General features: G+C 42.1%; 1 protein-coding gene across 6 annotated transcripts in view; it reads right to left on the reverse strand.

Moving 5' to 3' along the window:
* celf6 (CUGBP Elav-like family member 6) overlaps window positions 1–22,038 on the reverse strand; it is an 830,275-nt gene that overhangs the window by 71,523 nt on the left and 736,714 nt on the right. For 5 of the 6 annotated variants that reach the window (XM_052042321.1, XM_052042318.1, XM_052042317.1 and 2 more), the window contains exons 10-11: window positions 11,825–11,905; window positions 5,903–6,046 (exon numbers count right to left, since the gene is read on the reverse strand). In XM_052042321.1, coding sequence (XP_051898281.1) covers window positions 5,903–6,046; window positions 11,825–11,905 — 225 coding nt within the window. The remainder of the gene's footprint in view (window positions 1–5,902; window positions 6,047–11,824; window positions 11,906–22,038) is intronic. The other variant, XM_052042316.1, reaches the window with a different exon arrangement.

A 22,038-nucleotide genomic window follows, 5' to 3' on the forward strand; every position in this document is an offset into this window, starting at 1 on the left:
GTCTTTTGCACATTTACACCACTTCTTTCAGTCACTTTTCATCTTATAGCCCACACAGTCTTGTTACTTATTGTTAACATTACAGGAATAACAGGAAGACTGTTATCCTGACTGGTTGCATCATGGTCTAGTACGGCGATTCGAATGCACAGGAATGTAAGAAGCAGCAGAGAATATTGGACTCAACCCAATACATCACAGGCACATCACTCCCCACCATCGGTAGTATCTAGAAGGCAACATCTATCATCAAAGATCCCCACCATCCGGGCCATGCCATCTTCTCGCAGTCTCCATCAGGCAGGAGGTACAGAAGCCTGAAGTCCCACACCATCAGGTTCAAGAACAGCTACTTCTCTTCAACCATTCAATTCTTGAACCAACCTGCACAACCCTAATCACTACCTCAGTATAGTAACACTATGACCACTTTGCACTCCAACTGACTTTTTTTGGTTCTAAATGTGTTCTTTCTTGTATAATTTTGTATAAGATGTTTAATTTATGTTTCTCTTGTGAATGTTGTGTATCTGACGCATTGTACCTGTGATGCTGCTGCAAGTAAATTTTTCATTGCACCTGTGCATATGATAAGAAATTTGATTTTGACTTTGAGTAGTTCTCTGAATTTCCACATGGATTTACCAGTGACTATACTTTATTTCCCTTCAGTTTCAGAAAGTGTCTTTAGTTCACTGACAATGAAAGCTACTGAATAATTACAGAACAGATGGCCATTTGGCCCATTGAGTCTATGCCTGCTCTTCAAAGAGAAATCCAGTCAGTTCCATTTCCCCACTCCTGTTCTTTAGACCTGCAGTTAGTTTTATCCTTTCAAATATTTATCCAATCCACTTTTGAAAACCACAGCTGAACTTGCATCTATTACATTTTAGGCAGTGCTACCCATAACTGCTCATAGCTACTCACTACACAATAAAATTTTTCTTCATGTCACCCCTGGAACGTTTAGCAATTAATTTTACAATCACATTGAACTGGCTGATGAGATGCCCTGGTTGAGAAGTGTACCGGTCTGGACAGAACTATGTTGGACTTTGATGCCCATCCCTGGTGATAGCCCATCAAGCCTCATTCACCTCAGAACCCACAAAAGCGGAGTAAAAGCGAGTCATCCTCGATCCCAAGCTACTGCCTGAGCAAATGAAGAAACTGCCTCATTGATCAGGTTCGGATACTATGATCCGAGTAAGTTACTGAAGAGTAGAGGGAAGTCAGAGAGAAAATGAGCTTTACCCCCACATGCAGGCAAATGTGACTAGCTCGGAAAGGCACCTTGGTTGGCATGAACAAGTTGGGCTGAAGGGACTGTCTCAGTGCTGTATAACTCTATGATTCTATCACCAAAAGTCAAAGAGTACAGGATATCATTCACAAACTTGATACGCCACCCATAATTTCACACTGTCGCATTCCTGAACACTAAACTGACAAATTCAGTTCTGTCTCTGTTCTCAACTGGCCAAATGGTAAATAGTTTACTGCATTACAGTTTATTATTTGTGAAATTAGCCATTCATAACTAACACAGGTGACAGACAAGTCCCACTCATACGCCTTGCTGCACTTAATCACCTTTCACAACTCCTGCCTCATTTTAAAGGTAAAAAATGTAAGTGATAATTACAAAATGATGAAATTGACTCAATTTAAAATGTATTAATTTTTGTTTCATTAAGGTTCATTTGATAATGAAGAGGAGTTAAATATGTTGATGTATTCAATTTTACCATTTACTATTCAGATTCCATCTGGTCGGTGACAGGGACACGATCAAAATGGTGAATGGTGGATCTCTTTCTTTTTGGCAGTCACATGGGATCTAGGAGTTCTGAGGAGACTGATGAGTTCAATGTGGGACCTCCAGACTCTGACAAAGGACTCCAGGCAGTTGGATGGTTTGGGAGGCGGTGTGCACTTTCTGTCATTTACGCTGGGCTTTTGTACACTCCTGAGAATGGACTCAGTGCTCTCAATGTCATCATGATTGCTCCATTTTTACGAGTTATAGGCCAGAGATTCCCAAGAGTCAAGGGGAAGGTTGCACATTTCCAGAAAGACTTTGAGAACATCCTTGAATCTCGTCCTCTGTCGACCGCTTAACCCTTTGAGGGAGCTCCAGATAGAGTATCCACTTCAGAAGTCTAGTGTCAGGCATGTAAACGATGTGTTCTATCCTTTGGAGCCAACTGACTGTAACTGGAGCCTTGTTTCTGAGGATGTTGGCTTGGATAGAACATTGATGTTGGTGTGCTTGTCCTGCCAGTGACTTTTGACGGTTTTGCAGTAGTGGTACTGATGATATCTCTCCAGAGTTGGTAGTCCATGTCTTAGAACCATGTAGGGGATAAGGGATCACTGCTACCTGATAGTCCATGAGCTGGGTTTGAAGTCTTAATTTTCAAGCACTCTTTTCCTCAGTCAATCAAAGGCTGTGCTGGTGCACTCATGATGGACTTCATCAACACTGTCAACCTTTATTGAGAGATGATTCCCAAGATATGGAATGTGTTATAGAGTCATTGAGTCATACAGCACAGAAACAGGCCCTTCGGCCCAACTGGTCCATGCTGACCGAGATTAGTCTAAATTAGTCCCATTTGCCTGTGTTTGCCCCATATCCCTCTAAACCTTTCCTGTCCAATGTTGTTGTTCACGTACCTGCCTCAACCACTTCCCCTGGCAGTTCACTCAATAAACTGACCAGTCTCTGGGTGAAAGAGTTGCCCCTCAGGTTCCTATTAAATCTTTCCCCTCTCACCTTCAACCTATGCCTTCTAGTTCTTGATATCCCAACCCTGGGAAAAAGACTGTCCCCATTCACCCTATCTTTGCCGCTTAGAATGTTTCATCTGCTTCATCGTGGATTTTTATTACCAGAACAGCAAGGCCAGATTGAAAGAGGTCCATTATTTTGCAGATGTTAAGAGAAACACCATATGCTTCAGTGAATGAGTTGATGATGGTTTGAACCTGGCCTCCGAATAAGCATGTATGCAAGCATTGTTTGCATATTGCAGTTCAATGACTGAAGTTGAGGTGACCCTGGTTCTGGAGAGGAGACAATGAAGGTTCCCATTTGTCCTGCAGGTTTGGTCTATTCCCGTAAGCTCCATCAACTGCACCCAAAGCACTGGCAAAAACAGAGATATTACTGCAAGATAATTAATGTTGAAAGTTTCAAGCAAAAATTGCTCTTCTTTGGGTTACAGCCCAAATAGAACAAGAGGCAAGAAGGGAAAACCAGCAGAGAGATGGTCAGCATATGCTGGAAGGAACACTTCAAAGAATCCCTCAACTTTGACTCTGCACTTGATGCGAGGACCTTTGACTCCATCCCTCAGTAAGTGCTGTGGATCAGCCTCACTGCTACCACTGTCTGATAAAATGCCACGTGCCAACTGAGAAACAACAAGGTCTCGGGAGCAGAATGTATCTTTACTGAAGCTCCGAAACTTGGTGGGCAGGAACTTCAGCCACAAATTCACCACCTCATTGCCATGTCTGGGAAGAAGAAGTTGTGCCAGAGTCCCTCAGAGACCCCGTAACTGTGACCAGGAGATAAATCTGATTGCAACGACAGAAGAATCTGACCAGGGTCCTCCTCAACCATCTCCTTCCAGTAAACAAAGAGTGCTCCCCAAATCACAGTGCAAGTTCTGTCCATCGGGAGGCACAGTGAACATGACTTCAACTCCAACGGAACTGTAGCAAGCAGCATCAACCACAAAACATGGCCTCTGCTCACATCAAAAAGTGCTTGACTCCATCCATTGAGAGACATTGTGGAGGACTCTTCTCAAATTCAGCTGAAATTAATCTCAATCTTAAATCTGCTACATGATGGCATGCAAGCCGTCATCTTAACTGACCAGCCAACAGATCCTGTCTCAGTGCAGACTGGTGTCAAGCAAGGTTGTGTCATCAGCTCAACACTTGTCTCCATCTCTCTTGCATCTCAATTCCAACAAGGAGGCAGACTAGAGAACAGGATTATGGACAGATCCATGATTCCATTCCATTTTCACATGGAGAGTCTATTCCAGCAGAGATTTGTAGAATTACTCCTTATATTATGTTGCAGTTGATGGTGTAGCAAGAAAATAATAGTTGTCATTTCAAAAGACAAAAGTGCAAATTAAAAGGAATTCAGAACATTGGAGAATGGGAGGTTCAAGGGTCTAGAAGTTCAGTTGTGGTCAGTGGTGCTATATGTGCCGTGGAGCATTGTATTCTGCCTCTGGAATTCATTCCACTGGAGTCAATAGAGTGAACTTTGGAAGTGGGTTACAGTAAACTGGTACAACAATATAGGACATTCAGCATTACTAAGCAGGGATACATTTCTAGACAAGGATCTGCTCATATATCCCATATCACTGCAATAGACATCTGAGTGTGGTCTAATGCAATTTATTAGATTATGATGGCTGCAACACGCACGCACGCACGCACGCACGCACGCACGCACACACACACACACACACAGAGTCACAGGAGCAACCATTCTTACTGAAGTTGTCTTCCTATCCAAGCACCACCTAACTCTAAAGCCAAAGCCTAAATAGCCCAATTCACATGACATGTTTACTTTGTGGGAAATAAAACTACCTTCTTTCCTACAAAAGTAAAATACTGCCAGTGCTGGAAATCTGACTGGGTTTGTAGTGGTGCTCCAGTTGAGGCCCTTCATATCCTTCATTTAATTATCAGTGGAAACCTTTAGTCCACCGTTCCCAACCTTCCTCAATAAAATCCCCATGAGTTCACAGCTGGTAAAATAGATGCCCAGCCCCACTCTATAAATGCCTGCTGATATCACAGGCCACACTTTTTCATGAGCTGGAACTGTTCTGGGGTCTCCTAGGGACTGTCACCAGCCTCATAGCTGGGACTGCTAGTGTGCTGTGTATTTTTATAGGTTGCTGCTCTCGTTCCTTCTTCCACATGTGCTTATCCAGCCTCCACGTTAATGCATTATTACTATTCATGTGCACCCTTCCTAAGGCAGTGAATTCCGCACTCTCACCACTCATTGGACGAAAAAGTTTCTTCTGAGTTGGATTTTTTTGGTGACCATCTTTCCCTGATGGCCTGCATTCACACTCTTCTCCACAAGTACAAACTCAGTGGGTAGAACCTTGGCGTCTGATGTGTGTGACAAGTGCACTGTATGCTCATTGAACTTAGGACAAATCAGTTCCACTGAAACAGTTTTCAAAGTGGAATTCATGTGGGTGAGTTACTACACTCTGTAGCACTTACAACAGCAGGTGAATTTCGACCCCTCTCTATCCAAACCCTTACAGAACTTTGTATAATATAAAGAGCTCTCCGGTCACTCCTCAGCCTGTTTCTTGTCTTATATACCTTCAGATTTTTTTTGCCCTGACTTTATCAACAACATTTGAACCTCTTTTCTAGTCAGCCGTCTTCTGATGCCAATTACTGCCGATATTTGGGGATTGCATATGATACTAATTCATGGCAACACAAGCTGAACACATGCAATAAAGTCACTGCAATTTCCTCACTTTGTCAGGCTGAGCAATGTTTCCCAGTCAGTTCCTCTGGCGATAGCACACGAATGGACATTAATTTTAAAATAAATCACAATTATACTTGGTTTAGAGGAGCTTGCTTGGGGAGATTGCTCCTTTATGAAACTCCACCTTCTGTTATCTAACATATTGTTTTTTTATAAGCATTCAATGCAAGTCCTTCAATGTACTGGTATATATGTCACTTGAAGAACAGATATTGCTTCTAAAAAATTCTCCGTTCTATTAATGCCACGCATCACTTATTTCTGCCCAGCAAGTCAAATGCAATAAAAGCCCCAAACCCCAATTTCCCCAAGTGAATAAGGAATTTCACTCACCAAAGCATTTACTTTGGTTTGTGGCACGGTCAACAAAGACTTTGGCAGAGATGACATTGCCAAAAGGCATGAACATCTGCATAAGCTCAGCATCCCCAAACTCCTGCGGCAGATGGTAGATGAACAGATTGCACCCTTCTGGTCCTGAAGGAAAACAGATAACAGTGTCAGATATATATAGCATTTGTGTGCCAAGACAATCATAGAATCATAGATTCAAACAGTACCACATCCGCACCGACAGTTGCACCTATCCACACTAATCCCATTTATCCATATTAGGTCCATTGCCTTCTATGGCTTGGCCACACTGAATTCGACATTATTGCATGCAGATAAATGAATGGCATGGTGACTACCAATGTGCATGTACTTTGGCAGTGTGCAATACAAGTTCATAATAAATGAGAGTACCCCATTCCTGTGTGTTTGCAGTGTGTCTCTGGAGCAGCCATTCTATTATAACATGTATACACAAAGTACATCTTGTTCTAGGTCCCCTTAATTGATGTTGATTGTGCAGGTTATCTATGAGGCTTCAGTAATTAAGGGCCAGAAATGTGAGATTCCAATATACGATGCAAAATAACCTGGACCATGAGATTCCAACATTCAGTGTTGACCCTCACCAATTTTTATAGATGCACCATAGAAAGCATCCTGTTCGGATGCATCACAGATTGGTATGGTAACTGATCTGCCCGAGACTGCAAGGAACTGCAGAGTTGTGGGCAAGGCTCAGCACAAATTGAAAATCAACTTCCCCTCCATGGACTCTGTCTACACTTCTTGTTACCTCAGTAAAGCAGCCAACATAATCAAAGACCCCTCCCAGACATTCTCTCTTCTCCCCCCTCCCATTGGGCAGAAGATACAAAAGCCTGAAAGCATATACCACCAGGTAGAAGGACAGCTTCTATCCCACTGTTATAAGACTATTGAATGGACCTCTTGTACAATAAAATGGACTCTTGACATAGAACATAGAACATAGAACACTACAGCACAATACAGGCCCTTCGGCCCACAATGTTGTACCGACATTTTATCCTGCTCTAAGATCCATTTAACCCTTCCCTCCCACATAGCTCTCCATTTTATATCATTCATGTGTCTATCTAAGAGTCTCTTAAATGTCCCTAATGTATCTGCCCCCACAACCTCTGCAGGAAGTGCGTTCCATGCACCCATCACTCTCTGTGTAAAACACTTACCCTTATACTTTCCTCCAATCACCTTAAAATTATGTCCCCTCATGTTAGCCATTGTCGCCCTGGGAAAAAGTCTCTGACTGTCCACTCGACCTTTGCCTCTTATCATCTTGCACACCTCTATCAAGTCACGTCTCATCCTCCTTCTCTCCAAAGAGAAAAGCCCAAGCTCACTCAACCTATCCTCACAAGACATGCTCTCCAATCCAGGCAACATCCTGATAAATCTCCTCTGCACCCCACCCTCTCTAAGGCTACCACATCCTTCCTATAATGAGGCGACCAGAACTGAACACAATCCACGTCGTTATGGCCTTTCACCTTAATAACAGCCTTCGCTTTCTCTGTAACACTTTATTCTGCATTCTGTTATTGCTTTTCCCTTGTACTACCTCGATGAACTGATGTGATGAAATGATCTATATGGATGGCATGCAAAACAAAGTTTTTCACTGTACCTCGGAACAAGTGACAATAATAAACCAATTAACTAAGTTATTCAATGCAAAATGATCTGAATAGCTTAAGTGATGGATTTGCTGATATTGTAAGAAGTGTTGCTTGTTGAAAAGATGGAAGAATAAGGCAGCCATGTATTAACTGATATCAGTGTCCCTGGTAGTGCAATGGTTACCTCTCTGAACTAGTAATCCAGGGACCTGCATTTGTAATGCAGGGAACTTGAGTTTAATTCTTAATCATCAAATCTTTAGAATTTGGATTCGGTTTAAAAATGAAATCTGGAAGGATGAAGATGGTGTTTGTAAAGTTGTTGAACCTTCCCTATGGTACAAAGGGATGTAAACCTAGGCAGATATTTGGATTCACAGGACAGCAAGTTTGGATCTTTCCAGTGATACCCACACACTGAATCAATGAATCCAGATTTTGACCACTCTATCACTGCCTGTTGCTTTACAGATGGCATTTTCCAATATCTCAAGTCAACGCAGGTTTGAGTCAGCTGGTAATGGGTGGCACACGTTGAGATATCTCTGAATCCCCTTACATGAATAAGGGCTATGGTACAAACTCTGGCCCTGCAGTCAGCAAAAATTCAAGGGGACTGTTAATTTAGATATTTTTTAACCAAAAAAGGAATTAATTGGTCATTCTTTTCAGATTCAGATTAGTTTATTGTCATATGCACCCTGGTGCAATGAAATTCCTTGCTTGAATGGTAATGATAAATACAACAACAAATACAGCGATGAGCACAAAACAGCAGGATGGTACAAAGTAGTGCAAACTAAAGTTGTGCAAAAAGAAATGCTAAACTGACAATAACAGAAGAAGTAGAATTAAGGGATTGAGAATGTGGCAGTACCACTGCGAAGGGGATGTGAAAGAGGTGGTTGGTTTAGAAGTCCAATAGCAGTGGGGAAAAAGATGTCCTTGAGTCTGGTCATCCAGAAAAGGGAAGAAAATGTCCTTTCAAATCACTTTGAAATGTAACTCATTAGATTTATTTTAAGATTATGGTTCTGCACAGTGGACTGTACCACATTGGTCATAATTTCTTGATCTATTATAGCCACATGCAGAGTGGCAAATTGGCATAAGATCAGAGAGTTAAATGTGAGAGAAACGGACTTCAATTCATGGGGCACCGGCACAGTACTGGGGACAGAGTGAGCTGTTCAGCTCATTTGGATCAGTCTAAGACTAGTGCCCAAGTGAATCGAAACCTAGGGCTGTAGATAAGGCTTTAAACTGTGGGGACTCTTTTGGTGAGAAGAAATTTAGAAAATTAAAGAGGAAGAAGACAATAATGCAGAGTAGTGAAATGGGTAGTGATAGCCAGCCTGTCAGAAAAGGACAGGGCGTGTCAATATATGGATATACTTCTTAGTAGAGTCAGAGTAGGGAGATCACGTTTGACAAAACTGTGAGTGAGTTTGTAATTAGCAGAAGAGATAAGTGTAAACCAATGGATGTGGTAGATTTAGACTTTCAGAAGTCTTTCTATAAGATGCCACACATAAAAGGTATTGAACAAAATTATCCCCATGGTACTGGGGGCAATTAACTGGTGTGGGTTGAGGATGGGTTAATAGATAGAAATCAGAATAGAATAAATGGGTTATTTTCCATTTTGGATGTCGTGACTGGGGGGTGGCTCAATGATTGGTGCTGGGACCCCTGCTGTTCACATCTTACAACAATCTTTTGGATGAATGGTGCAAACACAACATGTAATTTAAGTTCGTTGCTGGAACTAAGCTAAGTGGCTGTGTGAGGGTGCACACAAACTTTAGAGGGATACAGAGAGGGTAAGTGAATGGGTGATTTCACAGCAGGTGGAATATAATGCGGAAAGATGTGAAGTCATCCACCTTGGTTGAAAACAGCAAAACAAGGTATTTTTTAACTGGTGAAAGCTCGAAAGGTGCTGGTGTTCAGTGACACCTGGGTGACCTGGTCACAGATCACTGAATGTCAATGTGTAGTTTTAACAAGCAATGAGGAAGACAGTAGGCTTTATTGCAAGAGGATATGAGTACAAGAGTAAATATGTTTTACTGCAATTATACAGAGCCTGGTAAGACCGTGTCTGGAATACTGTCTACATTTCTGGCCTCTACTTGAGTAAGAATACATTTGTGATGGGGATAGGAGAAGGTGGTTGATTCCTGAGATGGGATGTTTGTCCTTTGGGGAGGGGGGGGGGGGGGTTAAGTTGGCTGGGCCTATACTCTCTTGAGTTTTGAAGAATGTGGGGTGATCTCATTGAAACATCCAAAATTCTTACAAGGCTTCACAGGGTAGATGCAGGGATGATATTTCCCCTGGTTGTGGTGCCTCGAACCCAAGGGTCTCAATCTCAATGCAAGGGGTTATTTATTAAGTGCAGAGACAGGAAGAAAATTCTTCACTCTAATGGTACCAAATCTTTGAAATACTCTGTCCATGAGGGCTATGGAAACTCAGTTGCTGCGTATATTCAAGACAGAGACTGATGGAATTTTAGATATGAAGAGAATCAAAGGTTATGGGGTTAGTGCAGGAAAGTGATGCTGAGACAAGATTGACAATGACCTTATTGAAGGTGGACCAGGTACAAGGGGTTAAATGGCCTTCTGTTTCTATTTCTTTTGTTCTTTACGATTGGTAAACTCTCTTGCTATAGAGTCGATTCACAAGAGAGATTGACAAAGAGATTTTGCAGGTTCCATTCTGTCCCCTTCGAAGGCAGGTTAACAAAACTGGAGCTGGGAGAAAGCTCAGGAGAAGAGATGTTTAGCTTGGGATGAAGCATCTCTGTGCATTGTCATAACATTTCTGAAAACGTTTGTCTTTTCACAAGCAAATTGCTACCTGACATGAAATAGAAAAATGGCATAGATTGATCTGGCTTTTCCAAGGCATGACTTAGATATCATCGGTTGGATTCTGCACATGTGAACTTCTAAATAAACTCCACTTCCTTTCCAGATCCAATATCCCTCGATTTCCCTTAATCCAAAAATCTACCAACTCAGCCTTTATTATAACCCAGGACTGAGCAGTCGCAGCCCTCTGGAATACAGAATTCTGAAGATTCACAAGCATCTGAACAAGACAATTTCATCCTTATTTCGTTCTAAGTGGCCAATCCCACACCCTGAGCCTCTGACCTCCAGATCTAGGCTAAAGAAGCAGTTTCTGAGAATCCCCCAGTTTTTGCTGAACTCATTAATGCATCTTCTGAGGTGGTAAAACAAGCTTCTGCTTCACACTTTTGGACAACCACGTGGTTTTTATGAGTTATACATGGCACTAGGGCTGACATCTCGTTTTGACTTCAATCTGAAATGGCCCAGTTGGACACCAATAAGTAGCATGTGTCTGTGATGATATCCTCATATATTTGACCCCTTTATAGACTATATTACTGGATGGGTAGGACTTGGATCCTGCACCTATTTCTCTAGCTTCCCTGTCAAGCTATTGTCTACGGAAAGAAGCATAATCAGGGATCTCTCAACCCTCGCCATTTTTTACCAGCTCCTTTCAACCTTCACTGGCCGAGATATTGAAACTTGTGATCTAGCCCAAATATTGGCTGGTAAGAATGATTCTTTGACAGAGAGATAGCTAGAGACAGAGATAGAAAGTGACAGATAGAGACAGAGAACTTACAATAGGCCTTCAAGTAACTGGTATCTGAACTGTCAATGTTGCCCTTAAACTAGGAAAGTAATCCACTCAATGTGCAATAGTGTTGGATACAAGCCATCAGGATTCCCTAGTGTTCCTGTCTAAGGTTAACTGATTGATGACTACAGCATAGTATCAAAGAATGGAATTTTACAATGAAAGTGAGTCTGATTAGATTACTCGTGAATAGTGACTTATGGTCACTTCATGAGTGGAGTTGCTTGTTATGTCATGAGGCACATTGACTTGTGGATGTTTAAAAAATAAGTGTTCATAATCCAAGAAAATCACTTGAAGCATTTTGCTCTGCACATTGAGACCATGTCAATAGAAATTCAATTTCCATTACTTCTGGGATTTAACCACCTATAAAAGTCATATAAATCAGGACCTGTTTTGCTTCAACTCAAGTTCACAGCCATTCTTCCCGTAAAGACGCACCTTTGAATGAACTGTTGGCTAAAATAATACAACGAAGAAAATCATTTTTTTTTTGGCCACTTTGAACAACGTTGTTGCGAGAGCAACGGGTACTTTCAACTAAAATTGAGCCCAGCATCTTGTGACTTACCTTCTCTTTGTTGCTGAGGAATGATAGGGGGTTGCTGTGGAAATGCCTGACCAATGGGAGCGTACGCTGCAGGATAAGCTGCTGTCAAGTTGCAAAAGAGTGAAAAAGAAACAAAATCAATCTCATAAACTAACCAATTCTTTCAGCATATCCAAGCGGTGCAATTAATTGGTCACTAAGGCATTGAATATGTCCAAAATATTTGCTTTTAATTATTTTTCTTTAAAGGTTGAGGAAGGGTGCTGTTAGAAAATAAAATTCAATGATATCCACTGTGCATCTGCTCAATAGTAATACTAAACTATTCTAAATACCGCTTCAATTAAAAAGCCCAAGGCTTTCCGAGAGTGTGTTTCCATTGCCTAGTAAGCAGATTATGTTGTCATAATGTTGCTACCTTTTGAAGCTGTACTCAGGCATTCAATTCAATTGATGATCTTTCAATGATCAGTAGGCAGGATAATGTGCACAAGGATTCTGTGATAGTTATTCAAGATGTTTCTGTATTGAGGACTTGCTCCTACTCCCCAACACCACCCCAGCCTGCCCTCTTTGTTCTATATGGCAGTCACAGGAGCTATTGATTCAACACTATGGTGAAAGGTCATAAGTTCCTCCTGCAGTTCCTCTGAAGGTTAGAAGGCTATCTTAGCCACAGGGACAAGGACAACGAAGACAATAGATAGCTCCCTGGAGGGAACTGAGGGAAAGAAAATGGTAGGGTATTGGCCCCACTGTTGATATGCATCCCCTTACACCTGATTCAAGTATAGCACTGGCTGAGTCCTGGTGGGGGAGGTTACCTGGCTGTACTCTGAACTGGGGGATGGTGCATGGAACTGGAGAACCTAAACAGGGGAGAAAAGGAAAGTATTACTTGATACTGCAGTCCATTCTTTATTTTATTGGCAATATTAGCTTATCTGCCTATCGATTAAAACCACCTAGGAAACTCAAGATTGTCAGTGCTTGTGATTAATACCAACGGGGCTCAAAGTGAGGATGTGCCAAGAGAGAGGTTTAGCCTACCTACCTGTTCCACACCCTTACCAAGTTGAGCCAAAGGGAATGAAAGCCTTAATTTTCCCCATAAATCATGGCATATTTTCTTTATGGATTAAGAGCAAATGAAGGAAAAACTAACAGAGCTTTCAGGAAGCAGAGATCACACGGCAGAGATCTGGAGTTCTCTCCAAAAACTCTTGAGATTGAGAATCAATTGAAAGTATTAATACATTGGCTTAGGAATGGGCATGAAAAATATCTGATCAATTGAGTAAGACCCAATTTGAGGAGCTGAATGGCTTACTGTGTTGCTTTGTTTTTGTAAGGCTTGGGGGCACAATTATCTAGTTAAGAACCATTTTATGAATAAAAATTCTTGCTCATCTCTGTTTCAAAATTAAATGACCCGTGGTGAATTCAGGACGTTTTATTTCCATTTATTTCTTTGCAAGAAAAAAAGATTGTAATATAATAACCTGTTCACCTTACTTCCTGAGAGATTGCAGCTGTTTGAAGAAATATAATTAAAACACCTTCCATGTTCCAAGATAAGGAGTCACCCATTTAAGACACAGATGAGGTGATTTTGTTTGGTTTCAGTGGATCACAAAACTTTGGAACTCTTGTTCCTCAAAGGCCACCACTTTTGAATATCTTTGAGGCAGAGGTAGAAATCTTTTTGATAAGCAGTGAGTTGAAAGGTTATTGGGGTGGACAGGAATATGGAGTTGGGATTATAATCAGATCGCATGAAATGGTGGAGTAGCTTTGAGGGGCCAAGTGTCCTACTCCTTCTAATCCCTGTCTTCATAAGTAATTCCTTGTTCACCAGCATGGGGATCACTCACTGGCTGTGCTCATCTATAGCCATTTGGTTCCACTGGATAAATGTTCACTGATGCCCTTCAGATTCAGAAATCCGCTGCTTCTTCCATCTGTCAGAGATGTGATTCCAGACCCACACCAATGCGACTGAATCTCAGGACAACAAACACCCTGCTGGAGGAACTCAGAGGGTCGAGATTGTTTGTTGCTCCAGATTCTGGCATCTGAAGTCTCCTGCCCCTTTCAGAAATGGCACTGTTGACTGGCAGTTAGGGATGGGGAGCAAATGATGACCTAACCTGTGATACCCACATCTGGCAAAACATCTTCACAAATGACACACAAATCCAATAAATGTGTTCAGAGTCTGTTGTGTTGGTTAAATATCAGAGCCATTCTGGACTCTAATTAAATGGGCTCAACTTCATGGTAAGATCACAGATTATTGCCCCCATTATTATGTTTTGGGGTAACAACATGGTTAGCTGCTAAGTTGCTTTGGATGTTCTAGGTTGGTCACTCTGGATTCAATATCAGCAGCTAATGTCAAGTACCAGCAAAAAAGGATTTTGTTCTGTCAAAACGTATTCATGTAACTAAAATCAAAAGATGGGCAACTTATATTTGTAGTTGTCTGAAGATGAAATAATTAGAATGGGTGCATGATAGGAACAACGTTTAAGTCCACATTGTGGAGTTATTTACAAAGAAGCAGATTCTGTCCTGTCTGTCGTACATGGCAGTTTACAAGAATCCCTGTAATTAGCATTTTTATTAAAAAAATCTCTCATATTTTTCTGATATCATATTTTCTTATGTTTGAGATGGAGGCCACTTGGCCCATCAAGTCTATGCTGGCTCTCAGACCACTTCCATCCATCTAATTCCCCCACTTACATCTCGATAACATGTTCCCTCTCACAGGCTGATCAACTCTTCTAGGCCCTCCTGCCACCCACCTATACTATGGCTAATTTACAGGTAACCTAGCAACCCAACTTGGGATGTAGGAGGAAACCAGGATATCTGAGGGAAACCCATGAGGTAAAAGGAAGAACAGACAAACTCCCTGAAAGCAGCCACACAACTAGATAGGGTGATGAAGAAGGTGTATAGCATGCTTGCCTTCATTGGTCGATGCACTGAGTATAAGACTAAGGAAGTCATGTTGCAGCTATATAAAACTTTGGTTAGGCTACACTTGGAGTATTGTGTGCAATTCTGTTCTCCCCTTTACGGGAAGGATGCGGTGGTTGTGTAAAGGATACAGAAGAGGTTTACCAGGATTCTGCCTGGATTAGAGGGTATTAGCTATAAGGAGAGGTTGGACAAACTTGGGTTGTTTTCTCTGGAGCGTCGGAAGCTGAGGGGAGACCTGACAGAAGTTTGAAAAATGATGAGAGGCAGAGATAGTCAGAATCTTTTTCCCGGGGAGAGGGTGTGTATTTATGGTGAGGGGGGAAAGTTTGAGGAGATGTGCGGGGCAACTTTTTTGTGAGATTGGCAAGTGTCAGGAACGGACTGCCGGGGTAGTGGTGGAAGCAGATACGATGGAGGTGTGTAAGAGACTTTTAGATAGACACATGAGGAAATGGGAGAGACATGGATCATGTGCAGGCAGAAGAAATTTAGTCTAACTTGGCATCGTGTTTGGCACAGACATCGTGGGCTGAAGGGCCTGTTCCTGTGCTGTACTGTCCTATGTTCTGTGTTACGTTCCACACAGACACAACCGGAGATCAGGATCGAACCCGGGTCACTGGAGCTGTGAGGCAATGTAATGATAGTCACCCCCTTGCTGGGCTGATGCTGGACAAGGCTGGAGTTTGATGCACATGAAATACCACGACCTTCCCTGATCAATGAATGAACTGGGAGCACTGAACACATTTGCCTGTAAATTGGAGTGTCAGCGCACTAACTGTGAACAAAACTAAGGTCAAATTGGGAGTCACGAAAATAATTGTGAAATTGGTAGTTCTTGCTTGAAGGAATTATTATCATGATCTCCTCCCCTTGACCTGAATACTTCATAGATGTAGCTGTCAAGCACTTGTGCGCTGATCAAGGGGGAAGAAGGTTGGCCAGGGACATCTCTTTGTGGCAAACTGTGACTGCCATGGAAATGAGGGCAAAAGGGAGGCAGGGGTTGAAAATCACAGCAAAGAGCAGGGGAAGTGGGAAAATGGGGATGGAGGGGATAACAGGTCTCCTGGGGGGAGATCACCCCAGACCTGATCAAGACCTATGGGTGCAAGTGGACCCAAACCCCCATAATCAGTGGCAGCATCTAGTGCGGTGATTGTGGGGTCTGTGGTCTCCAGGTCAAGTTCACAGACTGTCAGAAGTCTGCTGGAATGGATCCATTTGTATTAAAAATTGCAGGGCTATGCATCTTACACAAAAACTACAATGATAGGGGTCACTTTAAATCACCTGTTGTTCACTCCTATCAGTATGATATACTCCTTGCTTTATTGTGTGTTCTTTAGAAAAATATTATAACTCAACCTGTGATCCAATTCTGTCATTAAATAATTAAAACGAGCTGCATATCACATTTATCACCAACAGTAGGGAAACAGGCTTATGAGGGGGCTCTGTTTACGGTGAAGCATGACAGGAATTGCCTGGTCCAGTTTCCCGATAGGTGGGATTCCAATAGCTATTGGGGGCAAACAAACACAAAACGTTTCATGGAGCAACACACGAAGGCGCTGGAGGAACTCAGCAAGTCAGGCAGCATCAATGGAGCCTTTTTTATGTGTGGTTTACGCATCGTCCAATTTCTAGACAACACGATCTAGGCTAAAACAGGCAGGGCAGCACTAGCTATGGGATAAAGTGGTCACAATGCAACAGCCTCACCGCCGAGCAAGGGACAGAAATAAGATCAGCCCAGGACTCTGATCCTCGTTAGAGATCCATTCTGGAAAATAAGGCCGGTGCAAGTTCACTGAAGTTCACTGAAGTGTTGTTTGATGCCTTCTTAGGCAGCTCCATTCCACGGATGATCAGGAGGAGGCTGATAGGGTGGACAGGTAGACAGGTAGATAGGGTAGATAGGGTAGGTAGGATAGAGTCTGTAATGTGTCCTGATCCTACTGATGCTTACATAGAGCCTCTGTGAGCATCTGATGCCTTGAGGTTCTCCAGAAGATCATAAGATATTGGAGCAGAATTAGGCCATTCAGCCCATTGAGTCTGCTCTGCCATTCAATCATGGCTGATTGTTTTTCAACCCCATTCTCTGCCTTCTCCCTGTAACCCTTATCAATAAAGAATTGACCAATCTCCACCTTAAATGACTTGGCCTCCACTGCCCTCTGTGGCAACAAATTCCAGATTCTCCACCCTCTGGTTGAAGAAATTTTTCCTCATCTCAGTTTTCAAGGGACTCCCCTTTATACTGAGGCTGTGCCCTTAGATCCTAGACTCCCCACTAACAGAAACACCCTCTCCACATCTACTCTATCCAGGCCTTTCAGTATTCAGTAGGTTTCAATAAGGTCCACCCTCCTGGATGTACCTAATGGTTGAAGGCTCAGTAACCACTCACTGATTAGGTTTCACAACCAACCACTCATTTGGTGTTTGGGAAAGGAGTAGAACTCCATAGCAATGGCTCAGTGGTGGACATCCTAGCATCAAGGAACAGCTAATAGAGCTGTCACCTCACAGCTCCAGTGACCTGGGTTCTATCCTGATCTCAGATGCTGCCTGTGTGGAGTTTGCATGCTCTCTCTGTGACCACATAGGTTTCCCTCAGGTGCTCTGGCTTCCTCCTGCATCCCAAAGACATGTATGTTTGTAGACTAATTGGCGACTGTAAATTGCCCCCAAGTGTGTAGGTGAGTGGTAGAATCTGGGGGTGGGTGTTTAATGAGAATGTGGGGAGAATAGAATGGGATGAGTGTCAAAAATGGGTGGCTGGTTGGCACGGACTCGATTGGCCAAAGGGCCTGTTTTCGTGCTGTATAACAATGACAATGGTCTTTGAAGCAAGTGCACATCTGCTGCAACTGTGTGACACCTTCTCAGAGCCAGGAGGTCGTACTTTCAGCAACATGAGCACAGAAATCCTGTCTGACACCTCAGTCTAGGGCTGCGAGGGAGCTGCACTGTTAAACACTGGGACGTTAAAAGAATGATCTACCTGATGAAGGGTCCTGGACTCGAGAGGTTAACTGCTTCTCTTTCCACAGGTGTTTCCAGCATTTTCTACTTTTATTATCTGGCCTCTTTGTTGGATGCAGAAGATCCCCTGGTGCAGTTCGAAAGAACAGTGAACTCTTCCCAGTATCCTTGCCAATACTTATCTCTCAACCAGTGTCAAGAAATCAGACTATCTGGTCATTATCTTTTCTATTCATAGGAACTTTCTGTACTGCAATTCCTACATTTTGAACATCTACAGTTACAAAGTACTTCATTGGCTGTAAAGCCCTTTGGGATGTTTTGATATGTGCCGTTGAAATCAAAGTCTTTCATTTTTATTTCTTTAATTACACTTACTTTTTGATGAAGACAATCAGTAATTTAAGCGTCAATTTTTTTCTGACAGCACAAGTGGTTGTTCCTGTGTGTAAACAGTCCTTATTATTGGATTACATCAAATATTTACCAGCCAGCTATTTTTGCTGGAAGATAACAGTTAGAGCAAGACTTCTTAATTGACCACAATTACCCTTTATAGGGTGGTTGAATCAGACACGATCAATAATGTAGAGGAATGAATCACCCTCTTACTTTGAATTCATCCCATATGGAAATCAATGGGATGAATTCAGAATGAGTTCTATGGTATGTGAGCAGGCTACCCAATAACAATATTGTGCAAGCCATGAAGTGGAATAATGACTATCCCATCTCATCTTGGAATCCTTTATATAATGTTTAATTCCCTGCTGCATTAGTTAGAACATATCACATTGAACAGTACAGCACTGGAGTAAACCTCATGGTTACTGAAATCTGGTCTGCCAGTTAATATCAGGGTCAATGCTTTACCTCAACTCTATTTCCAGCTATGTCTCAATTAAATGCCCAATATAAGGGGAAAAGAAATAGTAGAGCAGGCCATTCAGCTCATTGAGTCTGCTCTACCATTCAGTAAGATCATGGCTGATCTTATACCTCAGCACCACTTTCCTGAACTAACCCCATATCTCCTGGTTCCCTTAATATCTAAAAATCTATTAACCTCTGCCTTGACTAAATTCATTGACTGATTCTTCACAGCCTTCTTGGCCAGAGAATTCTAAAGCTTAACTACCCTCTGGCTGAAGAGATTTCTTCCCATTTTTGTCTCGAATAGTTCACCCCTTATTTTGAGATTGGGAGCCCTGGTTTGGACACCAGGCAGAGGAACATGATCCCAGCATCTGCACTAACAAATCCCATTTATATGAGATAGAACATAGAACAGTACAGCACTGGACAGGCCTTTTGGCTCACGATGTTGTACCGATCTTGATGCCAATTTATACTAAATGTTCTCTTCCCGTGTATCATCCATATCGCACCATTCCCTTCATATTCATGTCTATCTAAAAGCCTCTTAAACTCCACCAAACTGCCTGCTTGCACTACCTGCCTAAAAAACTTGCCCCTCACGTTACCTTTAAACTTCCCCCCTCTCTAACCTTAAAAACATGTCCTCTGGTGTTTGACATTTCTACCCTGCAGAACAGATTCTGACTGTGCATCTCATAATTTTAAAAACCTCTGTCAGGTCTCCCCTCAGCCTCCGACTCATGCATTTTGTGTTGTTGACTGTTTGACTGTTGTTTGGATTTAGTATTCATCCACCAATGAGGTAACAGAACTAAAAGTAGCAATTTTCTGGTGCATCTGATTGGTCCAGGCCAAAAAGAAGGAAGAACACTGTGGGTAAACCACAGAAGCTAGACTGATGATCAGGAGATGTGAATTCAACATCACCAGAGGAAAGTTAGTTTGATTAAATCTGGAATGAAAAGCTGGAATCATTATGGTGACTGTGAAACTACTGATTACAAAAATCCATTTGGTTCATTAATGTTCTTTAGGAAAGGAAATATGCCATCCTTCCCCAGTCTGGCCTGTGTGTGACTCCAGACCCACCAACGTGGTCAAAGGCAGAAAATGTTGGAAAAACTCAGCAGGTCAGGCGGCATCTGTGGAAAGACAAATAGTCAAAGTCTCTAGTGTGGGACCCTTCATCAGAATGGGGAAAGAGAGAGATGGACATGAGGGGACATAATTTTAAGGTGATTGGAGGAAGATATAAGGGGGATGTCAGGGGTAAGTTTTTTTACACAGAGAGTGGTGGGTGTGTGGAATGCACTGCCTGCAGAGGTTGTGGGGGCAGATACATTAGGGACATATAAGAGAAACTTAGATAGACACACGAGTGATAGAAAAATAGGGAGCTATGTGGGAGAGAAGGGTTAGATAGATCTTAGAGCAGGATAAAATGTCGGCACAACATTGTGGGCCGAAGGCCTGTACTGTGCTGTAGTGTTCTACGTTCGATGTTCTACAGAAGCTAGTTTTCAGGAGAAGGTGGAGGAGGGATGTGTAGAACAAAGACAGTTGTCTGTAGCAGGATGTCGAGATGGCTTAATGGGGATTGTATGATCTTTATTAATTTTCTTTCACTGTTCTATTCCAAGGATGACATTTTGACTCATCCTATCACAGAACATTCCCTTTGTTCTACATATCCCTCCCCCACCATCTATCCTGCTGAAAACTATCTTTCAGCTCTCTCTTTCCCAGTTCTGATAAAGGATCACAGACCTAAAACATTGACTGTTTCTCTTTCCACAGATGTTGACTGACCTGCTGAGTTTTTCCAGCATTTTCTACTTTTGTTTCAAATTTCCAGTATCTGCAGTTTTTTTAAATATTATTTTCATCTACCAATGTGGTCATCTGTTAATTCTCCACTGAAAGGAAGGTTAGCAAAAGATCAGGCATGGGCTGTAAGTGCTGGCTATAACAGCAATGTCCTCATCCTGTGAAAGAATCATACTAAGGGAAGATATTCCACTGGATTGAACTCCTGGCTCAGTGGATGAAGTAAACTACCCCCAGAAGGAAGCAGCGTTGAGTTGCTTTCACGGTCTGCGAGAAGACCGGATAGAAGTTTATAAACTTATGAGAGGCACAGATAGGACAGACAGTCAGAATCTTTCTCCCAGGGTAGAAATGTCAAATACGAGAGGACATGCATTTAAGGTGAGAAGGGGAAAGTTTACGGGAGACGTGCGGGGCAAGTTTTTTTTACACAGAGAGTGATGGGTGCCTGGAAGGGGCTGCCAGGGGTAATGGTGGAAGCAGATACAACAGTGGTGTTTAAGAGGCTTTTAGATAGACACATGAACATGCAGAGAACGCAGGGATATAGATCATGTGCAGGCAGAAGAGATTTAGTTTAATTCTGCATTGTGTTCAGCTCAGATATCATGGGCCAAATGGCCTGTTCCTGTGCTGTACTGGTCTATGTTCTATGTTCTAGAGTTGATTGATCTACCTTTCAAAGGGAACATTAAATGCCCAGCAGCATGTCCACTCAACTATGAGGAACATTAAAACGGAGGCCTCTTGTTTCTCTCTTCACAGATGCTGCCTGGCCTGATGAGTGTTTTCTATTTTTAGATCAGGAATAGTACTTGGGATTTCTAAAGAAGGTGAAGTCTTGTGGTGTTGATCCCAATCTCAGAATAACAATGGCAAATGGAAACGTGGAACTCTCTTCCATAATAAGTGTCAGAGATCAATTAAAACTTTCACAACTGAGAGTGATCGATTTTTATTTCCTGTGTTGTACTTGCTTTCTGAAATGGATAATCAGTGATTTAATTTTGTCTGACAGGACTAGTACTTGCTGTTGTGTTCAAACAGCCCTTATTATTGGATTACATCAAATGTTTGCTGGCCATCTATTTTTATTGGAAGTTAAGAGATAGAGCAAGACAATTTAATCAACAGCTGACATATTCAAGGCCAGGGTGCAGAAGATGAACAGAAATTAGCTGGAATCTTGTCAAATGTCAGAGCTGGCTCAAGGGGTTGCATGGTTAACTAGTCTATTCCTGTTCCTCGATCTGGTAAGGTTAGCCAAAATAAAAAGCATGTGGGGCACTGAAAGATTCACAGTACTTGTGCACACTACTGGCAACATACATTGATGTAAGAAGATCACCACTTCATTTTTTGTTTGACACTTAAACTTTTTCTTTCAACAGTAATATCCTTCCTTACCCAGAATATGTGAATGGTCTCTAAATTAATTTAAAATAATATCCTCAAGTTCTGGGAATTTATGGCCTCATAACTTTTACGGTGCAGACAATTTGCTGTCTGGTTAATCTCATAGTATCCTGAACCTTGTTCTA

The sequence above is a fragment of the Pristis pectinata genome, chromosome 32, assembly GCF_009764475.1.
Source record: "Pristis pectinata isolate sPriPec2 chromosome 32, sPriPec2.1.pri, whole genome shotgun sequence".
NCBI classification, from domain to species: Eukaryota; Metazoa; Chordata; class Chondrichthyes; order Rhinopristiformes; family Pristidae; genus Pristis; species Pristis pectinata.